Source organism: Saimiri boliviensis, chromosome 5 (genome assembly GCF_048565385.1).
Source record: "Saimiri boliviensis isolate mSaiBol1 chromosome 5, mSaiBol1.pri, whole genome shotgun sequence".
Classification (NCBI taxonomy): domain Eukaryota; kingdom Metazoa; phylum Chordata; class Mammalia; order Primates; family Cebidae; genus Saimiri; species Saimiri boliviensis.
Genome location: NC_133453.1, coordinates 64,663,456 through 64,679,574, shown reverse-complemented (window position 1 = coordinate 64,679,574; position 16,119 = coordinate 64,663,456). Strand labels below are relative to the sequence as shown.

Here is a 16,119-nt window from a genome sequence, read left to right as displayed (position 1 = left end):
ACGAGGTCAGGAGTTCAAGACGAGCCGGACCAACATGGAAAAACCCTGTCTCTACTAAAAATACAAAAATTAGCTGGGCGTGGTGGCGCATGCCTGTAATCCCAGCTACTCAGGAGGCTGAGGCAGGAGAATCACTTGAACCTGGGAGATAGAAGTGGAGGTTGCAGTAAGCAGAGATGCAGTAAGCGGAGATGGTGCCACTGCACTCTAGCCTGGGCAACAGAGCAAGATTCCATCTCAAAAAAAAAAAAAAAAAAGAACTTGCCTGCACCTGCCCGGAGCCAGCAGTTCTCTAAGTACCCAGCATCCAGCAAGAGGCGCCGCGCACTGACAGAGGGAAATGGGCAGAGCAATGGTGGCCAGGTTCAGGCTGGGGCTGCTGCTGGTGGCACTGCTCCTACCCAGGCAGATTTATACCAATCAAACAGCTGCTGTAACAGTTTCAAGTAACTCTCCCCAGAGTACTTCAGCTGCCCCAAGTCCAACTAATGCTACCACCAAGGTGGCTGGTGGTGCCCTGCAGTCAACAGCCAGTCTCTTCATGGTTTCACTCTCTTTTCTACATCTCAACTGTTAAGAGACTCAGCCCAAGAAACATCTGAACTTCCCCATCTTCTAAACCCAATCCAAATGGCATCTGGAAGTCCAATGTGGCAAGGAAAAACAGGTCTTCGTCGAATCTACTAATTCCACACCTTTTATTGACACAGAAAATGTTGAGAATCCCAAATTTGATTGGTTTAAAGAACATGTGAGAGATTTGACTAGATGATGGACGCCAATATTAAATCTGCTGGAGTTTCATGTATAAGATGAAGGAGAGGAAACATCCAAAATAGTTAAGACATGATTTCCTTGAATGTGGCTTAAGAACTATGGACACTTCCTTGAAAATAAGAATAGAAATAAAAGATGTGATTGTGGAATGGAAAAAAAAAAATTCAGCTTTGCAGTATGTTTTGGTATGTAAAAATTTACATTTAGTATAGTGCCTAGCAAAGAACTGAAGCAAATACAAGGTGTCTAATAACTACTAATCTATTGATTTCTTATGGATATATTAATTGCTCTTATTAGCCCTATTATGATATAGAACACTAACATCTACCCAATTAATTGATGGTATTAACTAACATTATTGTATTGTACTGTAGCAGGGAGAATTACACTAATTTTTATTTTATCATTTTACTGTATTTTTGAGACGGAGTTTTACTCTGTCACCCAGGCTGGAATGCAGTAGTGTGATCTTGGCTCACTGCAATCGTGGCCTCCCAGGTTCAAGCAATTCTGGTGTCTCAGCCAACAGATTAGCTGGGATTACAGGCATGCGCCACCACACTCGGCTAATTTTTGTATTTTTAGTAGAGACAGGGTTTCACCATGTTGGCCAGGCTGGTCTCAAACTCCTTACCTCAGGTGATCTGCCAGCCTCAGCCTCCCAAAGTGTCTGGGATTGCAGGTGTGAGCTACTATGCCCGGCTCTGATTTTAAAAAATAGAAGGGTCAGATCTTCTACTAAGAAAATTAGAAAGTTTATAGGATTTAGGGTTAAGAAGTACCCCAGAAACCGAAGCATAATCCTTTTATTTTACAGATGAGAAAATGGAATCTCAGGAAAGTTAAAGTTGCTTAATTAAAGGTAGTGAATAGTGGAGTGAGGATTAAAATTAAAATACAAATCTAAACAATTTAAAAGCATCTAAGTAACACAACAGTAAAAAATGGTTTTCTTTATAAGTATCATGTTTGCTAACTTGTATACTATTTTGGTATTCTTTTTAATAGTTTTAAAACTACTCATTGTTATCAGCAGCACTACCTTCAGAGGATTACATGCAGCTTTCAATATAATACTCCTATCTTCCACTAGGAGGAGAAAAAGCCACAGGCAAAAGCCAGACAAAACACAAGTGACAACAACTTCTAATTTACCTACTTAAAATATCACTACTCATTATGCTAAAGGAAGATTTCTTTTTACAAATTTTCTGGTTCATCTGTAGAATAACACTGTCCATAACTTTATAAAATTGTGATCTAAATTGTGCATTTGAAGCAGGCTTTAATGAAAACATGAATTCAAAACAGCCTCAAGCTATATACAGAACAAATAAAATCTTGCTTACCATTTTTGCTTCGGACTGTACTGGTTGGGGAGAGGAAGGACCTGGGATTCCTGGAACACTAGGCACCATGGTGACTGGTCGAACGAGCTATGCATAAGATAAGGAAAAACAATTGCTAGAGAATATATTCAAAATGAGATTTGTACTTTACTGCTATTATAATAATTTCAGACTTTAAGAATCAGAACATTGTAAATTTATCTCCAGCTGATTTTATCTCTATACCAAACCCTTATCTGGTCTTATATCCTGATTTATCCTTCAAAAGGTATCAATTTCTGAGACATGTGCTTTCCAGATCTTCAGTTTTCACAATTTCTTTGTTAATGGTCCCTTTTAGAAATTCATCGTAATCAAAGTGACTAAAGTAAAAATTCTTAAAGATCTGATATACTTCCATTTTGAATTTGAAAGTTAGAATGTCAGAACGCATGACAATTAGGCATAAAAAATAATTTCAATAATGAACTTTGCTTTTCTAAAAATATATATAATGAATTTTGCTACAGATACTGCATTACAATAACAAATAACACACTAATTATTTCTCAAATAATAATAATAATCTGTAACAGGTTTTTACCATTTTGTTTTTTTCCTTTTTTTCTTAAACCTAACACTGAGTGAATATAGTTATTGTATAAATAAAGTACATCTTTTCTTTCAAGTTGCTTTCATCACTAGGTACATGTAACAGGATAATCAGAATCTCAATTACAAGGCAAGAATATTTCCCTCCTCAAAAAAATATCCTTAGTAAAGAGGAAGCAGATACCTTGTATTTGAGTCCTTACAAAGTCTCTCAAATAATGCATTTTGAACAATAAAGTTCTTTTAAAAGAAGGCACATTATCTTGAAACTACCTCAATCAATTCTGGATAGTTTGAAAGATCACTTGGAAGAATTAGTTAATTAAGAAAATATAAATAGCAAACATTAATTTTAGTAACATTCTTGGGGATAATCTCACCAAAAGTGTTGGAATGTTACTGTAAGCAAGCTTTTAAAAATAAATTTTATTATTTTTGAGACAGGGTCTCACTTTGTTGCCCAGCCTGGAGTGCAGTGGTGTAATCTCAGCTAAATACAGTCTCAACTCCAGGCTCAAGTGATCCACCCACTTGAGCCTTCTGAGTGCTGAGACTATAGGTGTTTCCATCACAACTGACTGATTTGTGTTTATTTTTTGTAGAGACGGGGTTTTGCCATGTTGCCCAGCCTGGTCTTGAACTCCTGGACTAAACAAGCCACCAAACTTGGTCTCCCAAAGTGATGGGATTACAGGCATGAGTCACCAAACCTGGCCTAAAAATAATTTTTGGCTACAAAGTAAATTATTACATTGTACTGATCGGTAATATGCATCTTAGAAGACAAGGTGAAAAAAACTCTCTTTTTATTACATAAATAAGTACCTAACTCTTGGTGTAAGATTTCAAGGAAGAGAATAATAGAGACATTCAAAAAGTGATAAATTATAAATGATTAAGATGAAAATAAAAATAATGTGTCCTAGAAACTATGCTAGATGTCTCAAAAAGTGGTTCTCAGGATGAAAACTTGAATGTCAGACGTATTTGAAGAGTTTGTTTGAATAAAAATGTTTTATAAAATATGAGTAAGAAAAAAGCAGTTTTCTAACACACACTATTCTAAACAATGTGTTTTTAAATATTCATTAAACTATTACTTTTTTTTTTTTTTTTGACTTAGGGTCTTGCCCTGTCATCTAGGCTGGATCCATAGCTGACTGCAGTTTCAAACTCCTCAGCTCAAGCAATCCTCCTACCTTAGCTGCCCAACATGCTAGGATTACAACAGGCATGAGTCGCCATGCCTGGCCAAACTATTAACTATTATAAATAGATATTAAACTATTCTATGTCTTTCAAAATTTATATATTTAGCATGCCCCTCAAAAAACTTTTTTGGGGGGTCTTTTCACAGGGAAAGTGGGAGATTATTTTTCTACAACATTTAGATTTTAACATGCTTGGGCTATCAGATTCTGCAAATCATACTTGACCACAAAAATTCAGAGTGTGTTTTCATAAACAATTTCCATATTAATAGAAATGCCACAGCATTATATGACAAGCATTCTAGTATAAATATCTTTCTAAAATTTGAAATCGGTGTTAATATTTGAATTCTACAAGTCCAGTCAAATTGAAACGGGCTAAGAAGTTCTGAATATAAAAAAAAAATTTAAAAAAAAAATAAAAAGATTTTGGGAAGAAAATATAGCTATACTTTGATTGTCTTTTTTTTTTTTTTTTTTTTTTTGAGACGGAGTTTCGCTCTTGTTACCCAGGCTGGAGTGCAATGGCGCAATCTCGGCTCACCGCAACCTCCGCCTCCTGGGTTCAGGCAATTCTCCTGCCTTAGCCTCCTGAGTAGCTGGGATTACAGGCACGCACCACCATGCCCAGCTAATTTTTTGTATTTTTAGTAGAGACGGGGTTTCACCATGTTGACCAGGTTGGTCTCGATCTCTCAACCTTGTGATCCACCCGCCTCGGCCTCCCAAAGTGCTGGGATTACAGGCTTGAGCCACCGCGCCCGGCGATTGTCTTTTTTAATGCTATTACAATAATAACAAATAAATACTATCCACTGCTAATCAATATTATGTTAAATTCAATTCTGTAAGCCAGTTAAAGCAGCCAACTTTATTTTCTGACTGAAAAGATAAGTTTTGCGATAGAGATTTAAATAGTCCAACTTTCTAACTTACTGGGACTGCAGCTGGAACATGCACATTAGAACTTGTAATTGATGCAGGAATAGCAACAGGCATGGTTTGTCCATTAGGAAGATGTAACAGAAGAGGAAATGGGCCTGGTACAGGGCTAAGAAAAACAAAAGAAGAGAAATTTTACAAAAGAGATTCATACCAACCATCTCTTAAAAATACAATAGTAGTTTTACTCCTATAATCATATCAGTTAAAAATAAATTTTCTAACCACAGTAATGCAAACAGCAAAATTTAATTATTTTAATTGCATCTTAAATGTATAACCCACATAGCAGTATTAAAAAAAGGAGAGAAAAGTTGTGGATTTACTTAGGACAATCTCCAATTTGTAAATTGAGACAAATTCTCATCAGAGAGATCTTGGGAGCTACCAGTAAGAACTGAAAGAAATGCCATCTGGTGACGGAGTAATTTTATATTTTGCGTGAAATAGCATGAAAATAAAACTATCTTAAATTCACATTCTATATTTTAGTTGTATTTATCTTCCATTCTATTAGTTAACATTTATACTAAAGAAGACTATACAAGTACTTTTTCCAAAAACTGAAGCATGCGCGTGTGCGTGTATACACATACACACACACACACACACACACACACACACTAAAATCTTAATTTGAATAATCAAATGTCCTAGGAAGAAATCATAACTAAACAAACTTAATTCATATATATGTTCAATGACTGGCCTGAATCACTTACACAATTGGCCTGTTAGAGGATGGTGCCTGGGTGATTACAGTACTTGAGGTTGGTGAAGGTACTGCCTGCTGAATAATGACACTTGAGTCAGAACTTGTAAGCAGCACATTGGGAACCTGTAATGATGCTGGACGAACAATAGCTGATGTGGGCTGTGCAGTTTGTGCCAATGGTACTTCCTATTTAACAATGAAATAAAGGGTGGCATTAAAAAATACAAATCAATTCATGTACCTTAGTGAACAGAATGTAACACACTTCTAAAAGCATCTACAGAATAATTATTGCTAAAAGCAAATATCTAAAATTAATTAAAAGAACATTTTAGAAGAGCTGTAAAGATTCAAATGCAATGTTCAATTAACATTTTAATTTTAAAAGACTGTTTTGTTTGTTTTAACACTTGTTTTCCTGTCAATCCAGAAATAAGTTAGATTGGGCAACTTGGCTATGATTCCATTAGAATTTTAATAAAAAATAAAAATATAGTCCATTCTCAGAGAATCACAGAACTTAAAATCCAGAAGGGACTCTTTAGTCCTCTTCCCTCATTATACTGTACGAAGAGGAAATAGGTCCAGTGAGACTGTTATGGTTGATACTAATTAATTAACAGTAATACTTAAGAATTTTTAGAGCAATACAAATATTTGTTAATTTGAGATAGCTATCTCTTCTGTATCAATAATTTCCCAATATCAAAAGGCCGTGTAATACTGATATCTTGAATGTAAAATAAATAATTACTGATCTCTTTCAAGTTAGGAAAACAGAATTTCTTAGTCAGCCAAGACCTTAAATATAGTATTTCCTCTAGTTTTATAGATTAGAGAACAAAAAGATAAAAAAGATTTTACCCAGAATTCCTTAAATAGTCAATGTAAAAATTGGGTCTATTGTGTTCTTTGATTTGGCCTGTAGCTGCCACTTAACGAAACCTTATTAAGCTACATAGGAAGACGGATAAACTAGTACTATTGTAACTTCATTTATTCAATAAGTTGAGAACTTATGTTCTCAAGGACTAGTGAGAAGAGACAACAAACAAGTAAAATAAACAAGAAAATTTCAGATTGCAGTAAATGTTAAGTGTTACAGAATAATACATGCAATGTAATAAAGAAAGATTAGCTTGGGGAGAGGAAGAGGCAGTTACTTCTTTGCAAAAACAGCATTTGAACTAATAAAGGATAAGGAAGAGAGCATTTCATTCTAGGGAGGAGGAAGCAATATCATATGTCATATCCTGAGGTAGGAAAAAGCTTAGAATATTTGATGAACAAAACAGACAGGTATGAGGTGTGCACAGATGGGTAGACAGGCCCAGATCAAAGAGGGTTTATGCCAAGGAGCGTGAATTATCTTAAACACAATGGCAAACGATTGAAAGATTTTAAGCAGGTGACATGTTTAATATATTAAAAGTAATCTTACAGAAAATGGACTGGATGTAGAACAGGAAGACCAGTTAATTTTAATAATCCAAACAAAAGATGATGATTTGGGCTTAAGTGGTATCACTGAATACAGCCATAGAGGATGAGATTGAGGTCTGATAAGACATGCTGTTAGTTTCAGTGTAAAAGAAAAGAAGAAATTAAGAATGATCCCTAAATTCTTAGCTAGAACAACTAAATGGACAGAGAAAATTTACTGAGATGGGGAAAACTGAGGAAAGAATCAAGGACTCTGATTCTGATCTATTAAGTTTAAGAGGTCTATTAGACATAGAAAAGGTAACGTCAAGATGGAGTTGGATATAAATATGGCAATCTGGTAAGATACCTAAGTCCACAGAAATTTGGGAGTCATCAGTATGTAGATGTTAATTAAAATTATGGGTCTGGATGAGATCACCTAGGAAGAAAATCAAAAAAGAAGAAGAGCCTCAGACCTTTTTTTTTTTTTAAAAAAAAAAAACAATTTCATATGGTATACCTTGCTCAAGGAGGGCCTAATAACTGGGGAATGCAGAAAGAAGGAATACTCCTAAAAGGTGCTGAATCAGCCATGAACAATGAAAAGCTCTTAAGTGTGAAAAGAACAAAATACTCTCTAGGAGAAAAGATTTGTATCAGAGATTTAAAAAGCATTTCTAATAACTGTGATAATGTGCAAACAACCTTTATGTCCAAAAAAACCAGGATAACAAAATACATACCATGTAATGATAAAATAAAGTACAACCATTAAAAATTATGATTTGGGGAAATTTCTAAGGACAAGGGAAAATAATCATTAATGCTGAGGGTCTAAAGCACAATATAAAATGAAGCTAGGATCTTTGTATCCATCTATCCTATTTAACTATTCACTTATATATTTGTATGTATAAATAAATGCATATATCTAGAAAAAATGTTTCAAGACAGTAATTCTTATTCAATTGTGTGCTAATATGTGGCTTTTGTTTTCTTTTCATTTTTCTATATTCTTAGGGAAGAATAATGAGAATGTACTTTTAAAATCAGAAAAAGAAAATGGAAAAAACCCCTGAAAACAAAGCATTTATTCTTAGGCAAAAAGATGTTTTTTCTGTATTTCCTTCTTTCTAGCTCCTCTGCCATAACAGAAGTCCATTAATAAGTTATGGTTTTAGAATGATAATCTAAAAAAGAATACTGCCACTGCCTCTTTATGTGGCCCACTGCTTCTTCGCTGTGTTCTGCATGGTACCCCCAAATAAATATGTGCTTATTCTATGTGCTTGTGAACAAAAAAGTGATCAAGAAGTTCCCATAATAACGTTATTCAACACACAACTGTGGCCTAGGTGGTCCCAGGTTATCTGGGTATTCAAGCTATTATCATTATCATCCCAATTGCTGTTAGCAAAGATCTATTGCTGAGAATGAGTAAGTAGTCCCTGAATTCTGTAAAAGTCTAAAAAAACCATTGTTCAACTAATTTTTTGAATAGACTCTTAATTAAGCTGTTACTGTATAAAAGTAGCTAAATATAAAGTGGCAAAACCCAGAAAAATCAAGTTAAATTTATAAATTTACATCTTTTTAAAAATGAGTTTTATCTAACATGACTAATCTCCCTATAATTTTTCTGTGTACAATAAAACTGCAGTCTTCTTACCCCAAAATATCTGAGTGTTGACAGGTTTTCACATATAAAACTACTGCAAGCTGACAATGAATGAAGTAAAATTTAATACATTAATATTTTATGAAGATTAAATAGTAAACTTTATTTGGGTACTGTTCTTTCCCTTTAGTTTGTATTTCTACAAATTTCTAACCTTCTCATCACTGGTAGTAGACTCTGGATGAGGTAAAGGACTATCCTGGTGAGTTGTTTCCACAACAGAAGGCTCCTCAATTTTGCTTCTTATGATAGGTGTTGCAAGAGGGGATAAATCTAGAGGCATCTAAAATTCAAACAATAAGGAAAAGGTTACAAGTTCAAATACAGTCAGTCACTATGTCTAAAATTTAAAAGTAGGAAGTATATACTATGATTACTTTTCTGTCAGAAGTACTCTTTAAATTTCATGGTTATGACATACTTTTTTGATGTCGTCTTCTGAAGCTTTCTTGAATTCATTCTCAAATGGACTTGCCAACTCATTAAACAAACCCACTTCTTCACAGTTTTTCAAGAATCTTGTTGGTGTTGGGGTCTGATCTGAAATAAATGTCAAGAAGTAATCATACATATTTAAATATGTTAAGACTCTAAAATATAGCTTCTAAGTTAACAAATTAGCAGGACTGGTTCAGTCAGTTGTTAATTCTCTTTGGAAAGACCTCTTCCTTTAAAGCAAACAAAATTTGGTTAAATTTTTGTTGTACTCTCTATTTCCTCCAACTTTACGAACTATGAAAGTAGGAAAGAAGTCCTTTTAGCTCCTTAATCCACTCCTTCTCTCTGAATAGAATGGCATAAACATCCTCTACTCAAGAGATAAACTATTGTTATCTAACACAGTATTAAGAATTTTTTAAAATTTACATTATTAAAAGCTACAATTATTTAAATAAATGAAATTTGGGGAAAACTAGGATAAAAGCATGTATATCTGCTTTAACTTGGCTCTTCCACTAGTTGTTCATACTCTATTATGAAAGTAAACAAAGATTAAATAATCTTCAGTAAGTAAAGCAAAATATTATAAGAAAAAAAAGTTAAAGCAAGAGTCCTGAAATAACAAACCCTCTTTTTACCACTATCTACTGAAACTAATTTTCTAATTGAATGCATTTTACAAGCTAGGTACAAGGGCTATGTATGTGTCACATGCCTATAGAATGCTCTAGCTTAATTCCTGGGGAGTAGAGAGACAGTCTACTCTACTTTCTTACAACATGAAACATTTCAACTTTACTTGAATATGTACTCCTGCTATGTACATTAACATATGAACTCAATGTCCATGTAAAGGCTACAAAAAATGCCAGATAAGGTTTACACTGAATGAAAAGCAAGAAATTTATAAATTTTGCCTACTTAGTGTTATTATTTTTCAAAGGTGTCTATTCATATTGATTTGAGTTGGTAGCACATTCAAATTCTATTCACATTTAATATATTTTACAGCACCAATTTTATAGGCTATAACAGGGATCTAGCCTAAGTGAAATAAAAGTACTCTATTAAGGAAGACTCTTGTTAGTTTAAGAGAAAATACTCATATTTCCTTTTGTAAAATTAAAATTTACATTATTTGTTAACTATTATATCCCCACAAAGGGCATTACTTACTATTTTATCTTTGCCCCCACATGTATACCCAGAGTACTAGTATTTTTACAATGTACAAATACATTTAACACTAAAATGACCTAATTGTAATACATGACTAGACATAATACAGGCCTGTCTCAGGCAAGTTTAGTAATATCAGTATTATTAGAAAGACTCTATTATACCATAATTTTACTAGTTTTTAGCCCACCCCTTAATCCCACCTCCCAAATGACTTCAAAAATTCACATAGTAAGGGACCAGTGTACTTATATTAGCTTAAATCCATCATGACTGAATAGGTAAGTCAAATCTAATTTTGCCTCTTCTGTTCCCAAAGGGTTTCTCTATTTAATCTAAGCTCAGTAGAAGGCTCTTAACTTATGTTACAGAGAGGGAAAAAAATCTTAAAATAAAAAGTATAAGCATAAGTCACTTTTATCAATGATTACTAGAACCATCAGACTTGAAAAAAGTCAACACAGGCACAATCATTTAACATGCAGATTGCATTCGGCTACTGATCACCAAAAATATACCACACACATCATGCATTTTATTTACATAGTAATGTTAACCTATTCACCTCAACATATGTTAGTAAAAAAAATGGTCAAGTACTGTGTTTGAACGTGCTCTATTTTTCTACGGCATTAAATGTGATCAGACAGGAAAGCAATTTCTAGAAACCAATTTCAAAACATATTTGAGTTAAAAAGTTACAAACAGAGATTGTGCTAAGGCAGAAAGTTTCAGAGAAACAAACAGCTTCATGCCTAGAGAAGTGAACTTTCCAGGTTGCTGCTATTTTGCTTGCTTGGTTCATCTGGTTCTAGCTCTTTAATATCTAATGTATAATACTCCAAAAAAAAGTGTATCTCATTCTTCTCTGCTTTTTATTTATGGAATTGAAGATATTTTGGAAGTTCCCCTACATTTTTCCTACATATATTGTTTTTGATAAATTAAGTTTCTGTTACCTTCAATTTCTTCGTTACAAAAATTTTAACACTGAAAGCAGAGGAAAAACCACTGAATATTTGCTTTGGTATTTGTCCAAAACATTGCACAGAACAATTTTTTCTCTATACTAATTAATAATTTAGAAGTATTAACAGTATTCGGGTGTAATTCCAGACTTACATGATATATAACAAGCTTTATAAGAGAAAAGAAAAATCTAGAGTTAATTTGAATATTTATGATATGTAAATCTGTGATTATGAAACAAAAGATCTGAAATTTATATACAGTTTTGTTTTCTTATCACGATACTCATAAAATATACTAAATTATACATGGCATGTATGTACATATACAGAGATGTGTGTATATATATTTAAATACCAAAAAAGGGCAGCTAATACATCATGAAATGACAATCAACCAATGTATGAACTGGGTTTCTCTTTCCACATACAGTGAAAAATAATCATCTGCTTAGGTGATACTGTACGTTCATAGTGTCAACACATAAAAACAGAATTGACTGAAATTAGAGCCTCTTTACTGAGAACATTTTACTAATACAGATGTTTAGTTTGAAAAGAAATATAAACAATTCTAATGAACAAGTCTGCTCATTGTTCTTTCTCCAACAGGAGAAGCTTGATCATTTTCTATCTTCACACAGCCTTGTAAGTCAGGTATACAAGACAGCTAAAAGAAATGCTGACTAAATAACACATTAGTTCAATTAGTTAAATGTAAACTTTGTAGATGGTATGAATGTTGCCAGAGTTGTAATGAAATTCCACAAAATCGACATCAGAATCTATATTTGAAAACCACACAAAGAAGTGAAATGAATGGTCAGAAGGAAACATGAAAATGTAATGGGTAAAATACATGTTGCCAACATTTACTATAAATGAAGTCATTGGAATATCACCAGCCTATACTATTTACAGATAATACACAAAAATTGTGCACATTCCAGGTGAAATATGTATATAAGCTATTAATAAAAGCATATACTAACCAGCCACAATGACACTGTCATTACGTGCTGGACCAAATTTCAGTGTCATCTCATGTTTATGTTTATGGACAGCCAAATGATCCTCGTTGGTAAAACGCTGTGGCAAAAAGTTTTAAAATATAGTTAAGATTTTCAATTTGATCAAATAAGTAAAATGATTAGGAAATTCATTTCCACAACATGTAAAACCACCATTAACAGTGACATAGCAGTTTTTAAACTATAACTGAATCTGTTATTGTTAGTAGATAAGCATGCTAGATTTCAAACAATCACAGAGAAACCCATTACTCAAGAATAAGGAATACTGATATATTGCTAGGTCACATAAGCATTTAAAAATAAAATCTGAGGCAAAGGAACTTTATATAATTTCATTTGGATACTAAAAATGGACCATCATTAACTTGTCCTGTGATAGGAGAAACTATACTCCATGATACAATGATTTTTTAAGGAAGCACTATAGTATTAATATTTACCTAGAATTAAGGTTACTTACCACTTTTTAAAAGATAATTTTCTTATAAAAGTGTTATGCCTGGACAAAATTAAGAAATAAATCTGATTTTTATGTTATCACATAAAAAAAGAATGCCTTTGTTTTAATCCAGCAAAGAAACAGCAACCAATATAATAATAAATCATCTCATTTTAAAATAAAAAATTTCAAAGTAGCCAAAATATTTTTTTTTGTGAGAGTTCTTACATAAAAACAGAGCAAAATTATTTTTAAAATATTTTATTTTTAAGGCTATCTATCCAGTGTATTTTTTCTACCTTTAACTTGGATAAGTTTTGCATGCCAAAGTAAAATTTATGATTACAACATAATAAATGCATTGTTTATCTCCTATGTCTGAACATCAACCTTTTTGAAGATGCTCATTAAGCAACATTTATAACTGAAAGTAGGGAACTTTTTGTTATTTCAGAGCAACAATTTTAAAATGCTAAATTGTCACACCTCAATTCATTCTTTATACAAGTGGGGATGTTAATAAATATATATACTTGAACTTGGTTTACCCAAACCATCAAAATGAATTACATCTCTTGTGGTCTCCTTCCCCTACCCAATTTACTACATACTTTCACGCAACTAATAACAGTAGCTTTAGGGTTACCTTTAAAACAATGTAAAATAATGAAACATTTTTAACATTTTAACATATTTGGCCCAGCCCACTATCCCCCTGCCTGTAGAGGTAAAAACCACCTCATGTGTGCCCCAGCATGTGTTGCACAATGCCTTGGTTATAGCACCTATCGCAATATTTTATTGATATTTTCATATGTCTGTCCTTTTAAGTAGGCTGAGCTCCCTAAACTTAGCATATGTTAAGTACTCAATAAATGTTAATTGAAGGAATGAATTCATTACAATAAAATAGTTGAATCTTAATGATCAGTCTAAAGGGGGTAAACAAGACCCTAAACCACTGTTCCTTAAGGTGAATTCAACTTCTATTTAATCTGGCTACATTTTACCACACAGTCTTTGGATTACTTCATACACCAACAGAAAACTATTATTTTAGAACCCCTCTTCAGAACCTGCCTGTATTACCACTGAAGGAGAGTGTTCAGATCCAACAACACATCCATTACTTGACTTACTCATTTGCTCTTCAGACATTTACTGGGCACCAACTATAGGCACTGGGACTACAACCAAACTTTTCCCCACCCAGATACTATCTTCCTATTGCTTTTTCATTATAAGAATCTCTCCCAAATTTGGGGAAATAAGAAACAGTGGTACTTTTGACAGATTGCAGAATAACAAAGTTCTCAGAGAATGAACCTATCTACAAGGTGTACTGACATTATTAATATTTTATGGTTTTTTCTTTGTATTGCTGTTTTACATGTATATGTCTTATGTCCTACACTAAAAGCATCTCAAAGAAAGATTTATTTTATGTTCCAAAGAACCTCAAAATGTGGCCTTTCCACTGAAGGCAATCATTAAACATTTGTGAATGAATGCATTTTGGTGCAGGTCCCAGATTTTAAAACTGCAAAGTCAACAAATTAATAGATAAGAAGTTGGAATGTGTTTTATTCTCCCAATTTTCTTTGCTTGGTTTAGTTTGACTGCAAATATTCAAATCAAAGAACAACTACATACAGAATAAATAACACTGTGCTCATACAAAACATATGAAAGGGCACTAAGTTCAATACTAAGTGAAAAGAAGTGGCCAGAAGGAAAGTAATAAATATTTAGGATCATAAGAGTATTAAAAGGGGGAATGCAAGGAATATGTATTTATCATCTAAGATCCACAGATCAAATTTGTTTAAATGCAATTTATAAAGAAATTACTGATGATATAACACTATCAATTATATATAGGAACAGCAACACTGCAAAGGACAAAATACACTCAAACTGGCATTGATACAGGTAAATTTGACCTTGGTTATCTGAGAAAACTTATTATTTTAACAAGAAACTTAAGAAGACAGTGTGAAAAGGCAATCTTGTCAAAAGGCAGTCACCAGAAGTTTTATATGAAGGAAATGCATTCTTTATTCAACAAAGATTTATAAAATAACTATGAGCTAAGATAAAAATTTTTTACAGAATCTATATGAATTGCCTTCCCAGCCAAATTAAAGTTTATTCTAAAAACGAGTTTTCTAAAATATATGTAAGTAGCAATACCAAGATACTGAATTCATAAACTGTATTCTTCCAGGCATTTCAAAGCACAACCCCAATGCAAAATGCTGTAGATATACACAAAAACACAAGTATTTTGTTCAACAAGACTACAACTTTGAGAATATAGCTCAATAAACAATGGAAAAAGTGAAAAAATGTGGGGTTTTTTTTGGGGGGGTGGTAAGTACCCATCTCTCTTAAACGGTTAAAAAGAGGCCAGACACGGTGGTTCGTGCCTGTAATCCCAGCACTTTGGGAGGCTGGGGTAAATCACCTGAGGTCAGGAGTTTGAGACCGGCCTGATCAACATGAAGAAACCCTGTATCTACTAAAAATACAAAATTAGCTGCGCCTGGTGGCATGCGCTGGTAATCCCAGCAACTCAGGGGGCTGAGGCAGGAGAATCACTTGAATCTGGGAGGCAGACATTGCAGTGAGTCGAGATTGCACCATTGCACTCCAGCCTGGCAACAAGAGTGAAACTCAATCTCAAAAAAATAGAAAAAGAAAAAGAAAGAGTAACCTGTTAGATGGGAAGAAGATAAATCAGTTGCTTCTATAGTAATTTAAGTTCTGATATCTGGGAAATCTGTGTTACTAAGGCTTGACCACTCTCACCAGAATTAACTTCAAATCAGGCATTCTATAGTTAACACAGACACTCATATCCATGATATATTATTATTTCTTTTAAACATGTAAGATAGACATAAATAAGTTTTCAAGCCACTGGGCCAATAGCTCATTTCACTACTTTCTTCACCAATTTAAGGACTACTGAACAACAACAGGATGTTACACTGATATATTCTCACACACACATGCAAATGCGCATGCACACACACACACACACACACACACACACACTCTCTCTCACACATATACCTTCACTGAGACTTTAGACTAAATATAAAATTAATCTTTAATTCCTTTATAAAACAGCGTATAATGTGTAAACATTCTACCAAAGAAACATTTTTCAATGGCAGAGACACCAAAAGAAAGATACTACCAATAATATGAAAGAGTAACAATAATAAATGAATCTTTCACTAAGTTATCTCACTGTCTTTTTTACTAAATTCAATGGAACATCACTTTAAAACAAGTGAAATTAACAGACATGTGGTATACCCAAGAGTAACTTAGGCATACAAGAAAAGATTTAATAGCA

At 33.4% G+C, this 16,119-nt stretch overlaps 1 protein-coding gene across 3 annotated transcripts in view; it reads right to left on the bottom strand.

Annotated features, from left to right (window-relative positions):
- The window catches only part of ATF2 (activating transcription factor 2), a 92,728-nt gene that overhangs the window by 32,726 nt on the left and 43,883 nt on the right, over positions 1 to 16,119 (bottom strand). For 2 of the 3 annotated variants that reach the window (XM_010351845.2, XM_074399443.1), the window contains exons 5-10: positions 12,272 to 12,368; positions 9,113 to 9,231; positions 8,846 to 8,974; positions 5,596 to 5,774; positions 4,868 to 4,982; positions 2,130 to 2,216 (exon numbers count right to left, since the gene is read on the bottom strand). In XM_010351845.2, coding sequence (XP_010350147.1) covers positions 2,130 to 2,216; positions 4,868 to 4,982; positions 5,596 to 5,774; positions 8,846 to 8,974; positions 9,113 to 9,231; positions 12,272 to 12,368 — 726 coding nt within the window. The remainder of the gene's footprint in view (positions 1 to 2,129; positions 2,217 to 4,867; positions 4,983 to 5,595; positions 5,775 to 8,845; positions 8,975 to 9,112; positions 9,232 to 12,271; positions 12,369 to 16,119) is intronic. The other variant, XM_010351849.2, reaches the window with a different exon arrangement.